This window comes from Pyrgilauda ruficollis, unplaced genomic scaffold, assembly GCF_017590135.1.
Source record: "Pyrgilauda ruficollis isolate IOZ18807 unplaced genomic scaffold, ASM1759013v1 scaffold78, whole genome shotgun sequence".
Lineage (NCBI taxonomy): Eukaryota > Metazoa > Chordata > Aves > Passeriformes > Passeridae > Pyrgilauda > Pyrgilauda ruficollis.
Genome location: NW_024529710.1, coordinates 143,257 through 167,857, shown reverse-complemented (window position 1 = coordinate 167,857; position 24,601 = coordinate 143,257). Strand labels below are relative to the sequence as shown.

General features: G+C 34.5%; 1 protein-coding gene across 2 annotated transcripts in view; it reads right to left on the bottom strand.

Annotated features, from left to right (window-relative positions):
- Window positions 1-716: 716 nt before the first annotated feature.
- Window positions 717-24,601, bottom strand: part of SLC27A6 (solute carrier family 27 member 6) — a 37,559-nt gene continuing 13,674 nt past the window's right edge. The window contains exons 5-10 of one of the 2 annotated variants that reach the window (XM_041486729.1): window positions 15,397-15,591; window positions 8,752-8,842; window positions 6,730-6,928; window positions 6,050-6,147; window positions 3,891-4,021; window positions 717-1,817 (exon numbers count right to left, since the gene is read on the bottom strand). In XM_041486729.1, coding sequence (XP_041342663.1) covers window positions 1,641-1,817; window positions 3,891-4,021; window positions 6,050-6,147; window positions 6,730-6,928; window positions 8,752-8,842; window positions 15,397-15,591 — 891 coding nt within the window. In that variant the 3' untranslated portion in view covers window positions 717-1,640. The remainder of the gene's footprint in view (window positions 1,818-3,890; window positions 4,022-6,049; window positions 6,148-6,729; window positions 6,929-8,751; window positions 8,843-15,396; window positions 15,592-24,601) is intronic. The other variant, XM_041486730.1, reaches the window with a different exon arrangement.

Sequence of the window (24,601 nt, the reverse complement as noted above, 5' to 3'; positions counted from 1 at the left end):
TAATGGCACTTCTATCTGTCTCAGTAAGTGGCAAACATCCCCTGCCCTAGCTTTCAGCTACAGACAGCCATTTGGGCACTGCTTAAAGAAACAGAAAAAATGGGACCACTCAGGAAATGCTAGATCATAGTCACCCTTTTCCATCTTTATGGAAGTTCTCTTCATTCCCAATATGTACTTTACATTAACATCTACCATAAGGCATGATGTTGGTGTAAGTATTTGTTAGCTCTCACTGGTTTGTAAATTGCAAAATTGTAAACTTTGTTATTTATACTGGCAGCCCCATAAGGAATATTGTGTTCAAAAATATGAGTAAGTTATGATCCTTATATATTTTTCACTGCATCCTTGGATTGGGTTTTTAAAGAAAATCAGTTAAAGTAATAATCAAGGTTCAAAAATTGACACAGGTTCTAATGTCTTATTAGATGAAAAAGGTAGAAAGACACAAGAAGTTTATTTTTAAAGTGTTACATCTTCCTCTTTCATGAGAACCTAGTTTCATACCACTGTTAGGGTGGAAAAAAGACTTATGATACCCTGTGTTGGAGAGAGTCACCCTTTCAGTATTCTCTGATACTGCTTCTGGCTGATCAAAGTGAGCATCCACTGCATTAGAAGAAAGCATTGTGCAAATAAAGTATCAAAAGAGGCTGGAAAACAGACTTTGTGCAAGCAGACTTAAACTGAGACAGAATGGTATTTGGTTTAAATAATCTTACACTTTATTTTAAAACTTAGAAAAAGCAATTATTAGAACATAAAAATCTAGTGTTTTAAAAATTCAGCTATATTCTATACTAATGAAATAATGATCTCTAGCAGTCATTGCTAAGAATGTGGAAGCTATTTGGTACTCAATATGCATGACATAAAGTGCTGCAATAATTCTTTTTATGCTATATAAATGATTTTCCCCATTAAGCATGCAGATTTTCTCTGCGTATTGTTGATCTGCTACTACACATTTCACAAAAGTTTGCTCTGTCTTCAGAATTTGACACTCCAAAGAGCCAGTTTAACAAATGAAAGAGCACAGATTATGACAGAAAAAAAATTCATCAATGATGTTAGTATTTGGGTTTGTTTGGAGGACTTTCTTCTGCTTCGGTTTCTTTTATCTTATATTCCATCAGAAAAGTCCTCTGCAGAAAATATTGTTTCCTCCAACCAGTGCCAAGCTTTTACTTCTTACAATACATATTCAGAAGTACATAAACTACAGAAAAAAAAAAAAAGATGTTACTGGCATATATTCTCTCTTTAGACACAACATGTGGCACAGTAACTTGACGTGTTGATTCTTTTTCCACCATGTGTCATACCATGTATCATTTATGTTTATTTAGTACTAAGAAAAAGTATCAGATTCAGCATTTATATTCCAAAGTTAATACAAAATAGATTTCAGTTATGTTTTACAGGTTATTTGCTTAGAAATTTGTCTCAAGAGGTAAAAAATGATTAGTAAAAAATAATGATCAAGTAAGTAAAGACATATCTGAATGTAAATATCAAATATAAAAAACCTTATTCTGGATAACTGTGTATAAATACTGGTAATTAATTGCATTGTTTTCTCATACAACAGCTGGTACAGACTGTCCCCCTTAATAGCCTATTACATGGTCAATTAATTAAAGCTTCATTTTCCCAGATAAAATCATCTCATGTAATTCTTTGGTTAACAAGACATATGCTTTCTTAGAATTGTCTAAAAAATAAAGGGGATCAGTAATTGTAGATGGATTAAAACCTTCATCCACAAGTTGAAATTTTTGTTGTTTGAATGTTCCTGTCATTTCCATTTTTTCCTGCAGTAGAGAGAAAGAGACATTATTCAAAAACAAGCTACTTTTCTTTTTCTCACATTCATGTTTGTTTTTCAAAGTCTTACTTGATGTAAGTCAGTTTATTCTCATTGTGCTGAAAAACTGGAGCTTGTGTGCTGCTGCAGACCCTCACCAGACATGTGGCTGACAAAAGGTAGAGCCCTTTTCTATCTGCATCCCTGTGCAGTGTCTCTTTAGTGTCACATGTGGTGTATGTCACCCCAGCGTGCCCAAGACAATCGATCTTCTTCACTGGGCACATCATAAAAGGAAACTGCACACCACGAAGCTTCTGAGAGTATAACCTGTTATTACCAAGAATTCCTTAATGATAAAACTCAGGAGATTTACTGTAACTATGACTGTTGTCACCTCACAAAAGGGGTTGAAAGAATCACGTACTAAATCAGCCATACTCATATTTAGGTCCAAAGGAAGATGAATCTTGACCGTACATTTTGTTTTCAGACTGCTCAAGTGCTATGGTATCCCTTGGAAAAGTGGTGTGAGGCATCTGTAATAAGACTGTCTTCTCTATTCTAACTACTTCTGCTCAGCCCAACTTTTTGACCTCTCTCCATCATCTTCTGTCTTTATATTTTTTTTTATATATGCAAACAATCTCTGAATAAAAAAAAAAAAAAATAAGTATTATGTTAAAAAAAAGTCAAAGAGCTCTTTTATCTACTCCAGGCATACCTACAGATTTTATCTACCTGCTCTGGTTGGTCTAGGAAATGTTCTGACATCTTCTAAAGTATGATTATATGTCAGATCAAGCTTAATATGTTTTTAATTTTTTTCCCTTGAAGTTCCACCCTCTACCTTCTTTCTTGGTTAATGACAGCTGTGCCAACAGCAATGTGTCTGTAATGGAGGCATTTAAATTTTAATTTAAATTCAAATTCCAGATACTTGATATCACTGCAATACCCAAGAATCAGACTTCTTCTGTCTAGTGTGAAGTTTTTTGGTACAACTGTACAGGAGTAAATCTAGACTAGGTTCTCATAATTCATAAACAGACTACTGCAACATTCTCAAGTCTAGTCTAGTTTACGCACATCAGAATGCTGCTGCAAGATATCTTCCTGGACTTATGAGATAGATACATGCATACAAACATACTTCACTTCCGAGGTCTTTCACAGATTTTTTGTTTCCCCTCTTTATTCTGAACCAATATTCAATCTCTGAGTGGTCTAAGATACCGACTTCCATAACTTCTCTCTTTAAACAATAACTATTTTTTTCATCTGTTCCTTGAATGTAGGGGACTCCTTCATAAACATCTTTAGAAACATTTTTCTGTTTGTCTTATAATGATGTTTGCAAAACACTTAACAGAAATGAAAGTGCTCATCAGACTTCATTTATCATGGTAATCACTATTGTGTGCTTTTGATACTCTCACATGTTTTCCTAGCTCTATGTAGTCCACTCTATTATATTTACATTTTTACACTCTGTGGGAGGGGCTGTTTCCCCATACTGGACAGTTATTGGAGCAAAGTAGTGCACAAATAAGAATGATTTTGATGATTACTGTGATGGCAACAATAACATATATATTTTTTATTCACCTTTTCAATTTACATAGTATATTTTCAAATGCTTTAATATTTGTTATTGTTACACAGAAAGTAACATTAATTTTATTGTGCACAGCCCACTGTCTCCTGTTTTAGCTCTATTTCTCTCTCATTTTCACTGAATAAAATGGATTTTAGATTCTTTTCTCCAGATGCAATTGTTCATGTTTTTAAATCTGAATCTTTTTCTTTCACAATGATTATGCTTCTAATCTCCCCAAATCCTTCTGTATGATCTCTGTCCTTGCTCATTTGTACAGTTTCTCTCATTTAAACATAATCTCCAAATTCATTGACTTTTTATGTAATCCCCTTTTCAGGACTCCATTAATAAAGACAGCAAATAGGACCTGGTCTAGAACTAGTCTAGTGATACATGAACAAGCACTCTGTTATTCACTTAGCTATCTCTGAGTTTAAATTATATAGATGCTTGTATACACAGTGCAATAATGCAGCTTACCTGAACTCTTAAGAAAAGGGGACAAGCATAACTCGGTAGATAGGTCACCACTTGCTTATACATTTGCTCCAAATCTAACGATGCATTGTGCTTTAAAATAAGAGAAGCCATTCCTGCTTTTCCTTCATGGTCTGCACAAAAGGAAGTGAGATGACAATTTTGTAACATGAATAAAGTTGACATCGTAATGATAAACCATACAAAAAAATACCATAGTGCATTAACAAACCTAGAGTCATATATCACATTCTGAGTTTCAGTAAAGCTGCAAGATCTCATTCATATTTTATGCGGTATTACATGTACTTGGACATCACTCAAGTGATCAATTAAGCAACTCATGCTGTAAATGAGTGTGGCGGGTAAGACTAAATGGAGTCCTGTGCTTGATATAATTGATAAATGTGGATAAACATCATCAACATTCCTCTCTCGAAAACAAGAGTGAAGAGCATCTTTCCTGGAGTAGCCAATTATATTCCATTTCTGTTTTAGTCTCTTTCTCTTGCCAGTATCTTTTCTCAAAACTGTGGATCTGAATTAACAGAGAGTAATTAAAAGTTCTTACTGTTTAGTCTGGAAAAGGAGAGCACTGTGGGTCTTTGGTAAGGAACAAAATAGGCAAAAGGTAAAAGCAATGAACTTCAGCTATCAAAATTAACTGAACACTTAAACTGAGTAGGTAACTAAACACTTTAAGCTAGTAGTAACAGCAGAGATGTTCTGCCAACCTTATCATTGTTTTGGTTTGTTTTAATTTTTTGCTAATGCTATAAAATCTGTAAGGAATTTGATTTTTTTTATCCTTAAGTGCAATAATCAAGACAGTCAGATAAACTGAGTAGGTAAACAGGTAAGTGTTGTACAGGAAATTAGCATCTCTCATACTTTTGAATCTGATTTTCAGTCTTTTATGATGTTTCATGTTCTCTGGCTTTAAAATACTGTTCAAGTGAGTATTCATGCTTCACATGAGAGAAAGTGACACTTTTTCTCATTTTAAACTCCTTTATCATTTTGTGGTGGGTTTATCCTTGCCAGCAACCAAATGTCCAGCCAGCTTTGTGCTCAATCCCTTCTGCCATGGGATGGGAAGTGAAGGAAAGCAAGGCTCAAGTGTTAAGGTAATTGCAGTTTCATAGGGAAACAAAAAGATACATGTACAAGCAAAGCAAAACCAGGGACATCATTTGATATTCCCCATCCTCAGACAGATGTCCAGCTACTTCCTGGAGAACAGGGCCTCACTTGGAGCATGCAGTGGTTTTTTTTAGGCAGACAAGCACCACACCCACAAACCTCTCATTCGCTTCTTTTCCTCCAGCTTTAATAACTAAGCATGGCTATCATATGATAGAGAATATTGCTTTGGTCAGTTTCAGACCACTGTACCATCTACATCTGCTCCCAAGTTCTTGCTGTCCCCAGCATTCTCATGCACGGAGAAAGCCTTGTACTGTGCAAGCTCTGGTCAGTGGTTGCCAAGCACTGTTAAGTTAGCAACACTGTTTTAGCCAGTTTTTAGTTTGGTGCAAAGCAGAGCACCAAACAGTCTCCTATATAGAAACTTATTTTTATCCCACTGAGACCAAATATGTATTTTTTAAAAAGATTTAGCATGAATGACAATCAAGCCCATCCAATCTCATTAAAAATAACAAAAAAAACCTATTAAAAGAAATTAGTAAATTTTCTTCCTTACACATTTGATTTTCTTTTTATATTATTTTTCATTTTCTTCTTAGTTTTATAATTTAACTGTTTACAGTTACTTTATGAGGCAAAGTGAAATAAGACAGCAAAATGTCTTCATCTATTTTTCTTCAGAGTTACTTTAGAATTACCTTGTTTACATTTTATTTTGGCACGTGTCTGGATTTTACGCAGAAGTGAATTTACTAAATCTTTATATTCTAATTTATGTTATGTAGCTGTCACAAATGTATGCATGGTAGATTTTCAAAAATACTCCTCATTGCATACAGATAAAAAATGCATAATTCACTGGCTCATTCACAATTGGGTGGTATTTTCATTACCTGCATCTACATTTTAGCTGGATATTAAAGAGATGACTCAATCACATATGATTCATAGGTTTAAAACACGAAATAGAAAGGGTTATAAGGGTTTTCAATGAACCTGGGAGAATTTTTTACCTGGCACAGACACACCATACACATTTGCTTCTTGTATGAAGTCCAACATTGCAATGACATCAGAAACTTCTGTAGTGGCAACATTCTCCCCTTTCCATCTAAAATAGTGAAAAAATAATTTAATTCCATGATATCTGTCCTTTTAAAACATCTTTTGTAGAAGCTCCATTCATTTCAGACTGACAGTACCTCTCATTTTTTCACACTTGTCATATTAGAATTTGATCACCAGAAGACAATGTTGTAACTCATTGCCCTTACTGGGCGTTATAACACTGTAAGGGCCACTGAAGATAAATACAATTGTTTTCAAATTTTTTACATGTACATAAATGTATCAAAAGTGACTAATCTGTGCTATTTGATACATTTTTCTCCACATCAGTGTCTGACTTCCTTGCTCATAGCAAATCCATCACTAGTTATATGCTTATTGAAAAGCATGATCAAAGAGCTGGAATTCCTATGAACTGTTCTGAAAATGAATCATCCAATTCCAGGAATATTACTCACAGAACACTTGTGACAAAATTAAGTGTTCATCATCCACTTCAGAATCACGATAAGCTACATCACAATAGCAATAAATTTAACAGTTCCAGTTGAAAACAAATCCAACCACATTATTCCACTCTATAGATCTTTAATGAAGAAATATGAAAAAAAACCAATAACTGTACCTGAAGGTATCTCCAATCCTGTCCCAAAAATACAGAAAATTGTCATGGTCTTGAACCATTAGATCGCCAGTATTAAAATAAAGATCTCCCTTCTTAAATACCTCACAGAGTAATTTCTTTTCTGTGTGTCTTTTATTGCCAGCATAACCAAAGAAGGGGTTCTTCGCATTGACTTTGGAAATCAGAAGACCAGCCTCACCTATACAGAGACGTTGAAAGAATATAAACCCAAAATATCATTGGACATTTCTGTACCTGACATTAACATTACTTACAATATTGTCCACGCAAATTCACAGTCACTTGTATTTCTTCCTGGTGACTCACCAGTTTTCTCCCAGAAGGGTCATCTATCTATTTGTAAACTCACAAGTAGTTTATAATCCTCTGAAAGTGCACCATTCAAGTTAATATTGAATTGACTCCCCACATGTTACTGAATTTCCATAATGAGTGTCAGCTTTATCAGCTTCCTAATGACAAACTAGTGTTAATCAGAAGTAGGTGCTCAGCCCAGGCACTATGTTCCTCTTTAATCTCTTTTCAGAAGTTCTGAGAACACTGAAAGTACCTCAGCTGGTTGGAGCCTGGTGTTAATAACACTGATCTTGTGGGTTTAATACCTGTGGGGACCATTCACTTACAAGAGTTTGACTGGAACCTTGTGTGTCCCTTCCAACTCAGATAATCTGTGATTCTGTGACTTCTTAAGGATATTCATTAAAGTGATACAGCATCATCAGTTTACTTTTTGGTGTAAAATACAAAAGTTTAATCTTTTTTTTTTTCCGAAAAAAGTAAGGAGAGTAGGGGAAGGGATTAGCCTCTTATGCTTGTAGAGTACACGGGTGTTAGTTTGCAGAGTATGGAATGATTGTATGAAATAACCTTTTTGGGAGCAGGTTCTGAACAATACAGCTTAAGAGTTCCATTACTTTACAGCAGAGACAAGAATTATAAATATGAAAATATATCAAAATGCTTCCAAAAGTAGGCATAGTTTTTCATTTAAGACTGCCTCCTTAAAAAAAAAAAGCTGTGCCTTTTTTCCCATAAACTGGTAGTGTTTAAAGTAGGAGTACTTAGGTCACTGGCATTATCACTGCAGCCATAATGCTCTGAAGAAATAAGACATGGGTAGGACAGAGATAATACTTTTCATTAGATTGAATGGTGTAGTTGGAAAAAAATTAGACCAAGTGTCTAATCAAAGTATGTGTTCCCTCTACAGGTCAGTCTGGCATCCATAGAGATAAATGCCTATAAAATTTCAGCTTTTGGTGACATATCATCTTCAAAGTGACTATGTTTGATTACCAACTGTTAGAGAATCTCATAACTCCTTTGAAAAATCTGTTTCAGCTCCCTATTAAAGCTGTCTGCCTGACCTTTAATATGAGTTTTTCTTCCTCCAGTTTCAGCTGTTGTTACCCTCCAACAGTTCAATGTATGTTCCAGTATGTGGTAACGCTTTGAAAAATTGTGTAATCATGATTTTTGGTAAATATTTTTAGGACAGCTATAATAAAGCAGTTTTGGTTTTTTGTTGTTTTGGGGGTTTTGGTTGTTTTGTTTTTTTGGGTTTTTTTGGTTTTTTTAATTATTAAGCTAAATCACATCACCTAGTCGGAAACACTTAATCTCTCATCAAAAAGCATTTGGTCTAATCCACCAGTCCTTCCTGTAGATCTCTTAGGCAACCATTTCCTTATGTTAACCTCCTTTAAAAAACACAGATGTCACTATGTATAAATTCAAAGATAATGCCATAGCATCACTTTTGAACACTAGTCTTCTGTGAATACATCCAAGGATCTCCTGAGTGCTTCTGGTATCAGCACTGGTACGTTTAATGCTGTTTTATCTGAGATCAAAAATCATATTGCTTTTTTTTCAGAGCAAAGAGTAATAGTTAATTTGGTAAACTGCAGTGACACAATAGCAAGCCTCCTTAAAACAATTCTCTGAAGTATTTTTATTAAAATCAATAGGCTGTAATATCCTATTAAAATACATACTTACCTTTCTTAACTTTTTCACACCAACCATGCTTATTTCTAATTGGTTCATCTTTTTGGAAATCATACTTGATTAAATCAAATGGGAAAAAAAGCTAAAAAAGGGAAGAAGTCATCAGTTACTCATCTACACAGTGACATCTGGTGGCAGCAAATACACATAAGGAAACCTGTACTCCGGTCTTGCTCATCTGAAAGGAGAATGCAGTTTCATTTAAAACTGAAAATATTCTGTATGTAAATTTATTCCATTTCCTGGAGGTAAGCAACATCAAAACAGTTTTGTAAATGAAGACACAGAGCTGTCCTTTTGTTAATTTTCTTATAGGTAAGTTGTGGGATCTACATCATCAGTGAAAGAGCAATGTGAGTCAGCATAACAGAAGCGCTGTCTCTAGAATTTAAGTGACATTTCATGGTGGTGGCTGATATGACATGTTCTTGGAATCTTCTGGCACTGAAAACAGCTGGCAGGTGAAAGGCCTCACAAAGGAAAACCTGCTTCCTGTTGGGCTTTACTGCTGCTTAACTAGCCTCAGCTCTTCCCTCTTGCTTTCTCAGGCTCCTGTATGTTGATGGGAAGTGAGCACCAGCAGAAGGGTACATCCTGCCATGGCTCCAAGCAAACTGAAGGACAAGATAACTCCTATCAAAACTAGCAACTGCAACTTTTTTTTTTTCCTTGAATATACAGCATGTGAATATTATTTTGCTTTGTTTTTCTGCTGTGGTATGAATCCAAACTGGACCTTTAAGAGACACTTCCTGATACTATTTGGACAACTGTGTTTGCAGTGGTCCAAATTGTCTCTCTATTATTCTAAAGAGACAGCTTTTCCCGCTCGGGATTCTGTGTTGCCTTCCCAAAAGGAAATGTATCAGCAATCTTTAACAACTAGTGAAACCAAAGTAATTATCTTCTCCTGAGAATTCCTGGCAATAGGGGAACAATTAACATAGACCTGCACTCTTCACAATAAAGAAATGCAATATAACTTAAGGAGGGTTATATGGAAGTGACTGAAGTAAAGGGTAGGATTTTAAAACATAAACCTCTTTCCTTTTCTGCCACTAACTTGGATAAAGAGTTGCTAATCTTTATCCTAATTCGAAATGTTGTTGTAAATAAATAATTTTTTCTCAAAGAAATCTGAATAAAGAGTAACTAGAATCTCACAATTTCAGTCTCATGTGGACCAAACTGGTTCACTGAGTCCTTTCAATGTTCAGCACTATGTTTTCTTCTACCCTACGTCTGAAACAAAAAGATATTTTTGACAGTTGATCAAAGGAAAAAGGTCATAGTCTGCAAAACAAAGTAATGATTCAAGAATGGGACACTATTTTAATTAAGTCAAGGGTAATTATTCTTCCTAACCTCAGATTAAATCATTTAACAAAGTTAAGAATTTGAGGGCCAGAAAGTTTGCCTCAATTAGAAAATAATTGATTGTTCTTGAGGAACAGAGTGGTAGTAGGTCTTTTTTTTTTTTTTTTTTTTTTGCCTGTCTACATTTAAATGCTACTCTTCTTCACTTTCATTCTTTTTACATTGATATTTATTACTTTAATAGGTTTAAAATGCAATGAGTAATATAAATAATAAGAATGAAATGGTATAAAATTAAATGTTACTGGTTTTGTGTCTGATTAGAATAGCTTAAAATAGTGCATCATGCAGAGTAGTATTTTGACAAGATACAGTTTTTAAGCTCTGAAAGAATGAAGAATTATTTTAAGTTGTTAAAAACACACAGAAACTGTAATTCAGTATCTGAGATAATCTAAAAACTTATTATATATATATATGTTATTATATATAACTGTACTATGTTATATACATCTTCTTTTGCCTACAACTTCAGAGTACTAACGAAGTGTATTCCAGTTAGGTTTCTGAAATAATAAACATGAAAATACATAATTAAAAGAAAGAACTGCATCTTGTATTAAATATGCATAATGAAACTATGCATAGTCTGTGCAAACAGCTGTGCCTGCACAAAAGTCTTTTCCAAGCTAAATCATTCTGTGATTCTAAGCAGCTTGCTTTTCATATTAAAAACTAGAAAATGAAAGCCCCACAGCAAAGTATTTAGTCTGTGCACAGACTAACATTTGGTTCGCCTAATTATTTAAATTCTAATGGGACAAGGACCTGAGCTGTTGAAGCATTACCATATTATTTTCACAGCGTACAACATCCAACATTGATCATTTTAATCTGCGCCTTACTCTCTGAAGCACAACATAAGCGTAGCAAACAAAAAGCATCATTTAGCGAGCTGAAACTGAAAGGGGTGTTAATGTGCAACATTGTCTACTACTATGCAGCCTAGATGTTATCTATTAACAGCTTCCCTCACCTGTTTTATTTTTAGGTTGGAAATATGTGAATTTAAATATTGTTTTGAAAGTAGTTTTGACATTCCTAACATTTCCACTTGCAGAGAATGCTCAGAGAACCTTTACCAGAAAATAGAGATCACAAACTTTTTATTATGGGTTTTAGAGGTGAAGTGTTTTTGAATTCTCTTGGAGAATACCAGTTTCAAAAACAAAGCACTACATGTACTAGATTTAGTTTCAAGCATCTTTAAAAACTGAAATGTAAGAAAAAAAAATTTGGAGCATAGTGTCATCACATCTAGGAGACAGTTTAAAAAATATACTTGAAATGCCTTATTTATGTTGCAAAAAGTAGATGCATAGGTACTCCACACAACTTTGTGAGCCAAAGTAAACAAAACCAAGAAATAAATCTTTTAAGCTATGTTTGATATTAACTGAGTCATGACATGTAAGAATATAATACCTTAGAAAACACTTGTAGTACTTTAGATTATTTTTGCTCAAAATTAGTCAAAGGAGAAGAAACAACATTAATTTTCACTGGCCAATGAACTTAGGAGCTTCCGCTGCTTGGATTTACACATCAGTATTCTTCCTTTGAACCCAGTTTCTCAGGATTTTAAAATTTGCTTAAAATGAACTTTGTTTATTTTTAAACAAAATAATTTGTCTTCTGCCACAAGTTCTACAACTGCATGAAGAAGTGCATAATACTAATTCTGAATGGCTGTGTGAAAGCCATTTTATATGTTGAAATTATAAGATTTGTTATAAAATCTAAATGTTTCTCAGCTCAAAGCTGATTTTTATCTATAATATTTTGCATAAGAGATTTGGATTCCTGTGATAGTTTGAGTATCTTTGCTTAAAATAATGAGAAATTACATTTACAAATAAAGTTTGGATTTTTTTTTTTTTTTTTTTTTTTACATAATGCTTTTCAGGTGAATGTACCCTGGGTTATTTTTAGCCCTTCTTATAAGCTTCCTTGGATCTCATTAATCCCAAGCTCCCTTCTTGTCTGTCATCACTCAGAATGTATTTCAGCATAAGAAAGAGATTTATATATTGATAGACATTGAGGGTTTTCAAGATTTTTTCCATAACACATCTATATAAATACATGCATAATGTATGTAATATATAATGTAATTGATTATTAACTTTACCTAGACACATATGTATATCAGATGTAAAGACTAAACAGTAATTTATTATATTACTGTGTTAATCAAGACATTGTATTTTTTGTGAAACGTTTTAAGTTTCACCAGCTGAAAAGCTATTCAGAGGCTTCTACTTTTCTGTTCATTGACTCTATGTAAACATCCTTTTTGAAAGATTTATTCGTATTCTACAGGGAGGGTTTCAAGCACATGAACCGATCCCTCTTATATAAAGAACACAGTGTGAAAAGAAAGAAGTGCAAACAAGGGCACTGCTTTTAGTTAACATGTTAAATACAGTAACTTCTGTCAACTGCTGTAACATTCATCTGCTTCTTTCTATTACCTTATGTCTTCCAATATTTTTATGAAAATAAATGTATTCTGTAGAATCTTAATATTTATCACAAACTTTTATCCCCAGTCTTTAGCAGTCACTGGTAGAAAAGTTACTTTGCTCACTCAGAGTTAAGGTTGGCTCTTAAAGCTGTAATTTTTATCTATATTTCACCTTTACAAACTGTGTCATTGTCACTACCTAAAACAGAATGCACTGCTATTTTTTTTACTTTCCCCCACCCTCCCCCCCACTAAAAATGTTATACTTTGAAACTTTCTGCTATTTTTCCCTCTATACTCCTAATACCTGTATCTATAGGGCTTTGTACTGCATTCACTTTGTTGCAAGCTGTGCAATTATGCTGTAGGAAGAGAGCAAGTCTCTTCCTTCTCCTTTAGTATATCACATATATGAACACACAAACCTCTTTTTCCCACTTTCTCAGTTCTGTTTCTTTCTATTCTAGAAACAGGTGTTCAGGAAATCCCTAGAAAGCATGTTAAAGGTTATCTCATGTAGTCCTGTGTGTCAAGAGAATGTTCCATAAGATGTTGTAGCATTTATTTGAAGAAACAACAAATGTTAGGGATTGGGTGGCTGGGCCTTGTCTGTGCCATTGTCTGCTTTACAGCAGGAGACAGATTTTCTTTCCAGCCTCAGGTCTTTCACAAGTCAACAAATCAGAAATTATGCTGCTCTCCTTTACATATCACTAGTTGTCTAGTGGATGTCATTTAGACTGAAGTAAAACAAACAACAGCCACACTTCAGAAGGCATTGTTTAGTTACCTGCAAGCTGAAAAATGTATTAAAAACACCCCCCAGAGCAAATGCCTGGAATAAATAAAAATGAACTTAACTATGGCAATAAAATATATATTTAGTGTCGCATGCAAAATCCCCACACTAGCTGATTAAAAATACGGACAAATAAATGTGCAGGTAGTTTCAAGTTTAACCTTTATCTGCTGTACACTTCACGAGATATTTCCTAAAGGTTAATGACTTATAACAAAAATCTATCAAAAGTTCTGCAATACTGAAAACAAGTTTACTCAAGTTTGGAACACATGCAAAATCTTGTAAGATTATAAGGCATCAGGCTTAGAAAAATCTAGTAAGATTATAAGGCATCAGGCTTAGAAAAATCTGAAACAAAATTTAACATCAGCTGTAAGGTTCCTGGTTCACCTACTACTCCCTAAATTCCAGATCTCTGATTTCCTGCACCAGTTCCGGACCCTTCTGGAGATATCCAGCAGCATTGGATGGTCACTGGATGGAGCATCACACATGCAGGACAGAGAATCAGTGGAATCATCTGCTTAAATTCTGAGCTCTCTGTGGTTTCTGAGCAACACTAGCTCTTGTAGTGTTTTCTGAGTGGTTCCAGAATCCTCACTGCAGTCTGAGTTCCTGCACAAGAAGTGAAGAACCTCTGGCCCCAGGGTATAAAGCAGTCTGTGTAGTGACTGTACTGTGGGTGATGGAGTATTGAAGTTGAGGACCCTGAAACACATATGCTGCCTAGAAACCTATTTACATGGCATCAGAAGATACCTCTGTTGTGTTTCCAAACAATGGTTTTACATTACTCGTTAAAAAGTTTTGTCGGGACATTTTGCTATCAGTTCTCCTAAGGAGCACAAATGTCCTTTAAGTCAACAGGACTTGTATATAGATAGGTATCACTCAATTTAAAATTCTAGGCAGTGCATGAGATATTGTTTATTTCAAGAAGAATAAAAACTGGCATTAACAGCAACATAATGATAAATACGCATGCTCTTTGCAAAAAGGCTAGACATCTTTCATATGATTAGCTAAAGCTTGGGACACATGTTAGTTACTTTGAGACTTTCAAATCATTTAAAAGATTGTCCTTACAGGATCAAAAAGAAAAAGTACATCTGTGAATTTCAAGCAGAAATAAATTCTTCATTTACTCAGAAGGACAGAGGAAAGTCATAATGTGTGATATAAATAACATGTAATCCTCCTCCCCAAAATATATGACTGCCATTTTCAAAGCTGATGAAATAACAGAACAGGGTTTTTTTCTAGTTTCAGTAGCCTAGAACACAGCAAACACCTACACTAGACTGTAGATAAAGGGGTATAGCATTTTAAAATTAATAATCTGGCCAAGTATTCTCTGTTACAATACCTCAACAGTGATTATATATGTATTGTGTTATCTTTAACATTTCTGAATATTGATACAGGCTAGATGTAGTTTGAGTTAATTATGTTTATTTGCACCGAGGTATAGAATATCTATTAAGTCTGTATCTGTTTACATGCTACTGTATGTAATTATTACACTATATTAATTATTATTAATTCCCATTTATGCCAAATATTTACATAGCAGTATGTAATATCAACATACTATATAAACACATCTCTAACCATAATTTGTAGAACAGTAAATCAGAATAGGAAATTTTTAGTCTTATTTCAGCAATAAGGAGTTCTTAGGCATTAAAATAAATCCAACTTTTTCTTATGTCATCTAATGTAGTAGAGACCTGAAACTATACTTGGCAACTGTCAGACTACTCAAAACTTTCAGAAGAGAGCCAAAGCCTTTTTGATTCTTGTGAACTCTATAAAAAATCTCAGTTTTTCTGCTGAGTGAACTGCTGGGTTGGGTGCCAATATTTTACAGAGGGTCAACTAACTTGCAATAACCATGTCAGAAAATTTGTCTTGGACTTACGATTGTACTACAATTAAGAAACACAATTTTTCAGCACTACTACTAAGTAGAATGTAAATAAATAGTCACCTTATAGAAGAAATTAGTGCGCCCAACAGATCCCATTTTTCCTGTGTGGTTCATGAAACAAATGTTTCCTTCAGTAGCACCATAGAACTCACAGATCTTAACAGCACCAAATCTGTCCAAAAATTCCCTCCAAACATCATTTCTTACTCCATTTCCAACTGCTAGTCGGACTTTGTGATTTTTTTCACCTTCCTTCTGTGAAAAAAAGGGGAAAAATTAAAATATAGTATACTGATGACTGCATTTGATTGGTGCATACATTGCAGGAAAAACATACCTTCTTCAGAATACATCCAGTAAAAAAAAAAAAAAAAAAAAAGAAAAAATAACACTCAAGAAGTTAAAGAAAGCTGGCATAGCTGGTGGACAGCTGCAAAGCAGCAAGCTGCAATCTAAAACCTAATATCTCGTTGAACAAACAAATTATTTCCTGAAAAAAATTACTACAATGATTTATATAAACAGGTCCATATCTTAAAAGTTGTATTTGTCTCACTCTATTTCTCCCCAGAGGAATTAAAAAATTGGGAAGAACAGAGAAAGATGGGAATTATTTCTATCATGGGATTAAAGTCAGAAGAGATGAATAGTTACTTTCTTCTGTCTTCAGACTGATTATGAGGAAACAATCAGATTTCACACACTTGTAAAATATGTTCCTTCCCACACATTGCATATGAGTCATCTTCTGTACTTTTTTCAATATTAAGACTCGCAAGGTTTTATTCAATGTTACTGGAATACATTATTTCTTAGTGATCTTGAGTCTTTACTGTTGTAAGGTCCCATGCTTACCATAATGAACACAGTAGTATGTATCCAATTCAGTAAGAGGTTCTGATTTTATCTGTACATTCCCAAACATTGAGATTGCATGGACCACCTTTAGAACACAATTATATTTAAGCTGAAGTACCAGAAGGCAAAACATCTGTACTGTTTGGATTTGTTTGGGTTTATTTTCTTTTAATTTCACCTAGTTTAAACTATGACTCCCTTTTCAATCATTTCAAGTTGCAATACAGAGTGCTCTAGAAGTGAGAGCTCAAAATAAACATAGGTACAGTTTGCTACCACATACTTTCAGAACTGCATAGCACGCTGCCACTGCAACAGTCTCTATACACCTTCATCTACCTACACTCCTATACACGTATGCAAACACCTCTCTATATACAAATGCACACATCTGCATGTGTTCACATTCTTTTCATAGATTCATATATGTATACAGTCACACACATATACTATAGAAAGAGTTCCTATTTTCTACTTTTCTATTATTTATGCCCCTCCCCCCCCCCCCACCAAACCCCCCCCCCCCCCCCCCCAATCAAACCAGTATGAATTATTTATGGCTTTATAGTAAAAATCTATCTGAACATGTTTAGTCTTACGTAAAATCACAGCAAATTATTTTTGTGAAGAGATCTGGTCAGCTGAGTGAAACAGGAATCTTTTGAACAATTTGAATATCAAAACCAGTAAAACATCAACTGAGTACATAGACAGCAGTGCTCCTCTGAGGCTTATGTCTTGGACAAATTAGACTTTTCATGAGGATGTGAATTGTTCCTACTGTAACAAAAAATTGGAAACACAATGGAATTTTAAACTCCTCTAAATCACAAAGACCGCTATGTTTTTTTCTTCCCTCTTCAAAACCAGTAACTCACAGAAAGATAAAAATGTATTCATTCATCTTTAGAGTCTTCCTTCTGCAAAGTAAGTTCTCTTGCTGAAATGATTCAGCAAGGAAAGTGCCTGTTTCACTAGATGCAGATAGGTGTCGGCAGATTACAATCTGAGGCATTATCCCGCTATTCTACCTCAAAACTACATCACTCACCAGCCTCCCCTGGTCTCTAACAACTCTGTTTCTACAAGAACCCAATTCCTGCTTTTCCCCTTCTATCTTTAGGTGTGAAAGTAATTTCTAAACACATAAACACATACTTTATTGAATTCATGCTAAATCATTATTAACAAGTGTTGTATTACACAACACTACAAATCTGACATGGACATAGCCTGGAACAAAGTATCTAAAAATTGCCCCAGATGTAATTTTTACAGTGGTTTGTTTTTTCAACTTCAGACACAATATCACAATGCAACAGTGTAGGTTTTTACATACTTGAAATAATAACATCTGTTATATTATAAATTAAAATTCACTACATATATATATTGTCAATGAAGAACAATAGCATTCTCTTTTTTTTTTTTTACACGAAAATGTTTCCGTGTTACTTTGAACTTAATCGGGAAACATTTTAATGTTTTTTTTCTTCTTCCACAAAATTGTTCACATTTTATAAAATTCAAAGCGAGTTATTTTCCTTGCAATTTCAATGCTAAACTGAAATGAAATGTGAAACTGAAATGTGTCCATAGCCATGGACACTGCAGAAACTGCAGTTATCTCTTGCTGATGCCAGTGAATTATTCAAATCTACTGCCTCTGCTGAGATACAAAAAATAGCTCAAGAGATACTTTCAAGGAAATTCTTTGTTCCACCATGAGCAGAAAAGACGAACATGTGCATATATATATATATACACAGTAATTGAATCTTTCATCAGGCTAGGAACATTCAAAACCTCTAGAGACCAAGCTAATAAAAAGACTTTGCTTCTACTATTTTTACTTTAAGAAAAATAAAAGCATTGATAGCTGTTTGCTGAAAAGATAGGGTTTTTTCCTAGCCTAGTTCATCTTCCAGGATGAACTAGAAGACAATGACCTACATGGATTATAGTGTTTGGGTGTTCTTCCCAAAAGAATAAATACCGTATCATTTAAAAGTGCAGTAATTTCAGTTCTTCACATTACTTTGGCTGGTTTATATTAATACAACACAAAGTTGTTTCTTTAGTGAAAAAGATGCAGAGTAGTCCTGAGAGGATTACATCATCCCACTTTTCTTGCAATGTTAACACCTATCATCAACATCAACAATACAATGTAAAACAATTTCACTTTAGGAAGGGATGCTGTCACAGCACTCAGGCTTTTTGCAAAAATACAAAGAAGGTGTATGATGTTACCAAGAACTGATCACAGAAAGCAGATTACTAAAAGGTAGAGGAGTAATTCACTTCTTCACAACTAAGGTAGATCCACTGTTAGATTGCATTCCTGCAGCTGCCGTATTTGTGATTTAGTCGGCCCCACCATAGTTGTACCTGTCTGTCAGTACAAGATTCCCTGAAGAGTACTGCACGGTTTTCTTTTGAAGACATTAAAACTGTCATCAATTTAGCAGTCTTTCAACTGTAATAATGAAAATTATATGTAATTTCATCTCCCAGCAGTTTTAATAACTATGAAGAAAATTGCTAAAATTAGGGAAACTTCAAGCAGTGAGTTTTACTTACATTAGTTTTACATATGAGTAAAGTAATACAGAAATATCTATTTTTATCTTTTTTATAACTAACATATGACATTAGTTCATGTTAGCTTTATATGCAACTAACTTTCAATGTAAAGTGACCCACAGTAAAGAAAACAGAGTTAGCCATTCTAACATCTGTCATCTGTTTTTAACATCAAACATCATCACATATGTTATTGTACAGATAAGTGCCGAAGTCCAACTCTTAGGACAGGAATGTTGGTATCCATGGGCACAGTGGCTCAATAGTTATGGAGTAAATCAAATGCTGTAAGTAAGAGAAGGGAAGGAAAAGAGATGATAATTCAGCCAAATTACAAAAACACGCTTGAGTGATGAACACTGAAGGGTGTCGTAATGAAAAAAGAAATAAAATAAGTATGCTGAAATTCATGCTTTAAACTGACTAGACCAAATAGGCTTTGAACTTCTGCCATTTTCAGATGGAATTTCATTAACTAGCTTACCTTTGGTACAATAAAAAAAGTTAAAGGAGTAGAAGGAATTCCAAGGAGTCACCTAATACATCTCTCTTTCAGCAGAAAAGCTCTGTTATCCCTGTGCCGTTCTTGACACCTGATCAAGCAGTGGCATGTCAGCCAGCTGCCCTGCAACAGTTGGCATGCAGCAATTGTGTGCATGCGTATTCTCAGCCCACTGCAAAAGCACTGTACCAAATTAACACCTCCTACGCTAAAAGCTGTATTTCCTCACAAAATCTCATTTACAAAGGACTCAGTGCCTTACCCTGGGGTCACCTACCACAAATAAGTTCAAATTGCATGTCCTCTGACAATTCAACTATGATTTGTGTTTCTGAATTTACTAATAGCTCTCCACAGATAGTGAGGATGAGAGATTTTAGACCAACAGAATGTAGTAACGTCTTTCCAAAGCTTCCAAAAATGTCTATTTATTTTCCTGCACTTTGATTTTATGTTCTTAATTCAGAGTGATTCTTAAATAAAATGGGGGTTCAGTGTTCATCCACTTATTTCTAACAGTGAAGATGAAGCACTTTTACAACTTTTTCATTGACATCAATGCATTAATAAGCAAGAACAGTTCTTACCATACACCTGGAATTTTTTTCCATTCATTCTGCCAAGATCTTTGAACTGTGTACCAAACATCTGCACACATCATAAATCAGTTTGACAAAATATATATCCATCTCGCGTGCTTGTTTCTTACATATATTAAGTAACTGACAAGTCAAGATCTGCCTCACTGCATTAAACACCACATACCTGGGATTTTTCATCCAGCAGTCTTTTCTCCTTAAGTGCTCTCAACAAACATCTACGTGATTAAATGCCTCTTAGAGTGCTATCAGCAGTATACTAACTGGTGCAGGAAGGATTAATGATTGCAGCTACATAAAAATGTGCTGCATTTAAAGTAGCCACTTTAAACAAACACAGAAATTGTTCATTGCCCTGCTTTTATTATTTTTAATTATTTCTGCATAAGGAATATCCAAATGGAGAGAAGCAAAGATAATGCAAGGAAACGAGGCATGAATTTTTCTCTGTATCATGGCCTTGATTAAACTGAAAGCAATCTCAGGGCCTGAGAATGCACACATCTGTTAAATATAAAATATTATAAGAGAGATGACACAGGATTTGCATTCAAGTATTTACAAGGTGTGTATGTAACGACACGTTCACTCGTTCCTCTATTGATACATTAGCCCTGAAAAAGGGCCATCGGGTAGTTTATTAGACTGTAAGATGGGAGATACCCTACTATTACAGATATATTTTTCAAGATGCACATCCATGTTCATTTTTTAGTAATGCCTAATTATAAACTGCAACTAGATTTTTTTAGCAAAACACATACCCAAATTTAAAACTACAAATAAAAGAGAACAGGAAGAGTGTGAAGAGATGCACCATGAGAAAGGACAGGAAAAGTACGATAAGGATACATCTTTCTAGTACAGAAACTGGTTGCTTGCTATTTAATATAGCTCATTCTCACCCCATATTTAATAATCAATCTCCTGATAATCTATTAAAATTATATTCTAAAAGAAGCTTTCTTCAATTAGCTCTTCAAATAGGAAATTTGTTTAGTTGTACTCACATCTCCTCAGCAAATATCTACCAACAGAAAAAAAAAATCACTTTTGTCTGTATTCCACCCAGTAATACGAAGGAGGTAATTGTATTTTTGCTGATTGTCCCAGGAGTGCACTAGTCAACATAAATCACACAAAACTTTTCAAAGGTCAGTTCAGAGAATTAAAGCACATGCAGATTATTTCTTGTGGTGCACGTTACATACAGTATTCTGTGAGCAATGTGAAGCTTCCCTTTGTGAAAGCATGATTGTGATTTCCAGGCTTTAATAAAAGCACATTTTCTGCATGACTCCACTTGTTTAACCCAAAAGACAAGTCTAGGAAAAACTGAGAGCTGGAAGGAGAGAAATTGGCCAAGTTGTATGACCTCTTCGGTAATGATCCACCGTGCTAGAATCAGTAGTTGATGCTGTAACTAGCCTTCCGTGCTGTTTGTATATGAAAAACTAATGCTTCCTAGGACATCACAGAAGACATTTTCCACAAAGAACATCTGAAAACCTTTTACCATTACTAGTGAGGAGAATGAGAAGACAGACACAGGATCATCTGTTGGTACCAAGAGAGTATGCCAGTATCTGTAAGTATCAGAAGGCAGTAAGAAAAATAGGTGGGTTTATAATGTGTTTTAAAGCCACTTTTCAAAAATAATACTGTTGTTGTAGTTATGGCAGTTGAAAACAAAATGTTTGTTGTGACATACAGTCTTTTCTTTATAAGGTCAAATGATACAGTCTAGAGAGAAAAAAATACAAGCTTCCAAATCTCATGACCTTTTCTAAGCTTTAATTTAAGACGTGCTGGACACATTCTTAGCCTAAAAGTTATATTTTCTCTAACAGTATGTAAAAACAATGCTCAATTTTATTTTAGGAACTGCTGATACTGCAGTAAGCAGTATTTGGATTAAGAATAATGTCTTATGACACGCAAAAATGGTTTCAGATTTTTTTAAAGGATAGATCACTACAAGAATATACAAATTGCAAAATTCACCCCTGTAAATTAAATTTTAATGACATGTAGAGATTCTTAGAAGCCTTCCCATGGAAGGTACAGATGTGGTTGTTTGTAACTGTGTCACATTACTGGTTTAGGGTATTCAATAAAATATTTATGCCAAAAGCCTGCAAGGGGCTTAACAGATTTCCACTCCACATTTTAAGGATATCAGAAAGAACAATTTCAAGTACCGAGCATAAATTGAGCTAAACTTTAATGGGAAATAAAAGGTGATTACAAGTAAAACCTGCATTATAGAAAAGTGCCTAGTGACTAATTTCTCCTTGTTTATGTGACCATTAAATTCCCTTCCTTTAAGGAAAACTGCTTCTCGGTGAGAGACAGTGCTATCCAACTACATAAACCCCATCCTTACGTCATCTCCCACAACACTTTAGTCGACAGCAGGAAAATAAATATTCATTCTCTTTCCTTATCCCAGTAGCACTGAATTCTTTGTTTTCACCTTCTAAACTACTATTGTTCTAACAGAGAAGAGTTTTAACACAATAAATCCCTAAGCATATTCTCTGAAGTAATTTCAGAGAGCTTAATCCCATCCAAAGAAACCTTGGCCAAACAGTATCTAGTAGAGAGACTGTTTTGCCTCAGCTTAACAAAACAAAGTCTCAAAGCTGATAAGCATGGTCTTATACACTTAGGTAACTCCAAGGAAATAAGAAATATTACTTGTGCCAGAGGATAACACTGTCTCAATACCTAGTGGACATAAAACAGGACACATATTAAATAGGAAATTGTAAGCAATGATACAATTATTTGTGACACAGACTTTGAATAGAAGCAGAAGTGAACACTGGTTTTAATAGAGAGCTTACCTATTTCATGCAAGGTATCATAAATCATACAAAAACTGTCATACTGCATCACAGCTTACAAAAGTAGAAAACATGACATAATGGTTAAGGACACTGATTCCTACCCTCTGTTTGTAACACATTTCAGGATGCAAGTCTTCTTTACAGAAAAGCAGGAAAGAGAAGACACATTACCATTCCCATCTTTCCAAAAGCTTTAGGATGCAATGCATTATTAAGTAGATGATTACGTCAAGTTTGAAATAAATCTGCAACTGCCTTTGGAAGGTTTCGTTTACAGTTCAGATGCTAAAATTTAAATTAGTTGCAAGTGTCTAAGGAAAATATTTCCACAGATTAGTAGAGAAGTATTTCCAAGGATTTTGCTAAGAGGCAATACAGGGAGCTCTGCTATGCCATACTCTTATAGTTTTTCAGATCATTGTTAATAGAGACTTTGAGCAATGTCAGGCATCAAGACCAATTTATCAATTTTCTGTATATTCTTCTTCACTGGACTAGTCATGCTAGTATCTTACAGACAGATCCATTTTGTTGCTACTGATGGCTATTAGTCATCAATGCAGGTCATTCTATTTTCACTACAATCAAAATGCTGCAGAAGTGTTTGGAAGAGGGCAGGCGTGAGGATTACTCACATGGAAACCCAGCAAAATCTATGAATGTCACATAAAGCCGGATCTTTTTGTACTTGTACCTAAGGAAGAAACACAACTTCCTTTCCTAACAAATGTTCTTTCCAGACAACAGATTACTAAACCAAACTGGATACAGAATAACCTCAGAAAAATTTGCTGCAAGAGCCTTCAAGAGCTTTTGCAGATGTGAGTGGGAGGCAGAATGACCAAACAAGACAAAACCAGTAGGGAAAGCTCAGCCAAGAGCCTATATGCTACCACAGAGACTTGCCCAAAGTTCAAATCGGAATTTATGAAATACGAGGCCACAGCATGGACTCCAACTGCAAACAATATACCATTTATCTGAAGTTTAGTGTTGAAGAAACAAATTAAGAAAATAAGGTAATTGCTATGGATTAATCTGGGTTGATTAGGAGGGCTTTGTAGCACTCTAATCTCACGAACAGTGGCCACATAATATCCTGACAGAACTTTAAAATGCACCATATCTTTCTCATGCTGCTAGCATACATAGTACTTCTACATTAATGAAACTTAAATAGGAAATCCAACCCAGGTAATTATTTTACTTACTTGAAAACTAAGAGCAAATTGCATAAGGTATTTTAAAACCTTCCACTTATTTGTATGAACATGTTTCTCTTCCAGTTTTAACATGACAGATACTTAATATTTTTCTTCAAGTACCTAGCTGTCAAACTGATTTGTTTTATAATTTGAATTTTTCTTGAGGCTTAGCAAGCAGGCAAAAACAAAACAAAACAAAACAAACATCTGTAGCCTCACAGAAGAAAGAGTTTAGATATGCCAGCTCCTAGAAAGTATGCACATAAATTAACAAATAGAATAGTTATACAGTTAATGAATAGTTATTGATTGTATAACCACTGTATGTAGTATATAAATAGTTAAGGATGGTATAAATTACTTTATTTGCACAATTTGAAATTGCTTTTACTTCCTGGTGGCTTGGTAAAGATTTAAAAATAAATTAGTTTGTTTCAGAAATTAGGTACATTAATCTATAATTTGTGCTTCAAGATAAAAAAGGAGTAGGAAAAGAAGCCATGCTCTCCCTGTACAGTAGGAGAATAGAAAAAGTTAATAATTAATATCTCAGACTGCAAACATAGCAGAAGTTATGAAGTTTTGGAGAGAAGGGAATGACTTTGTGGAAATCAAGTTACCCTACAATGAAGAATTAAAAAATCACAATTTATAAAAAGTATG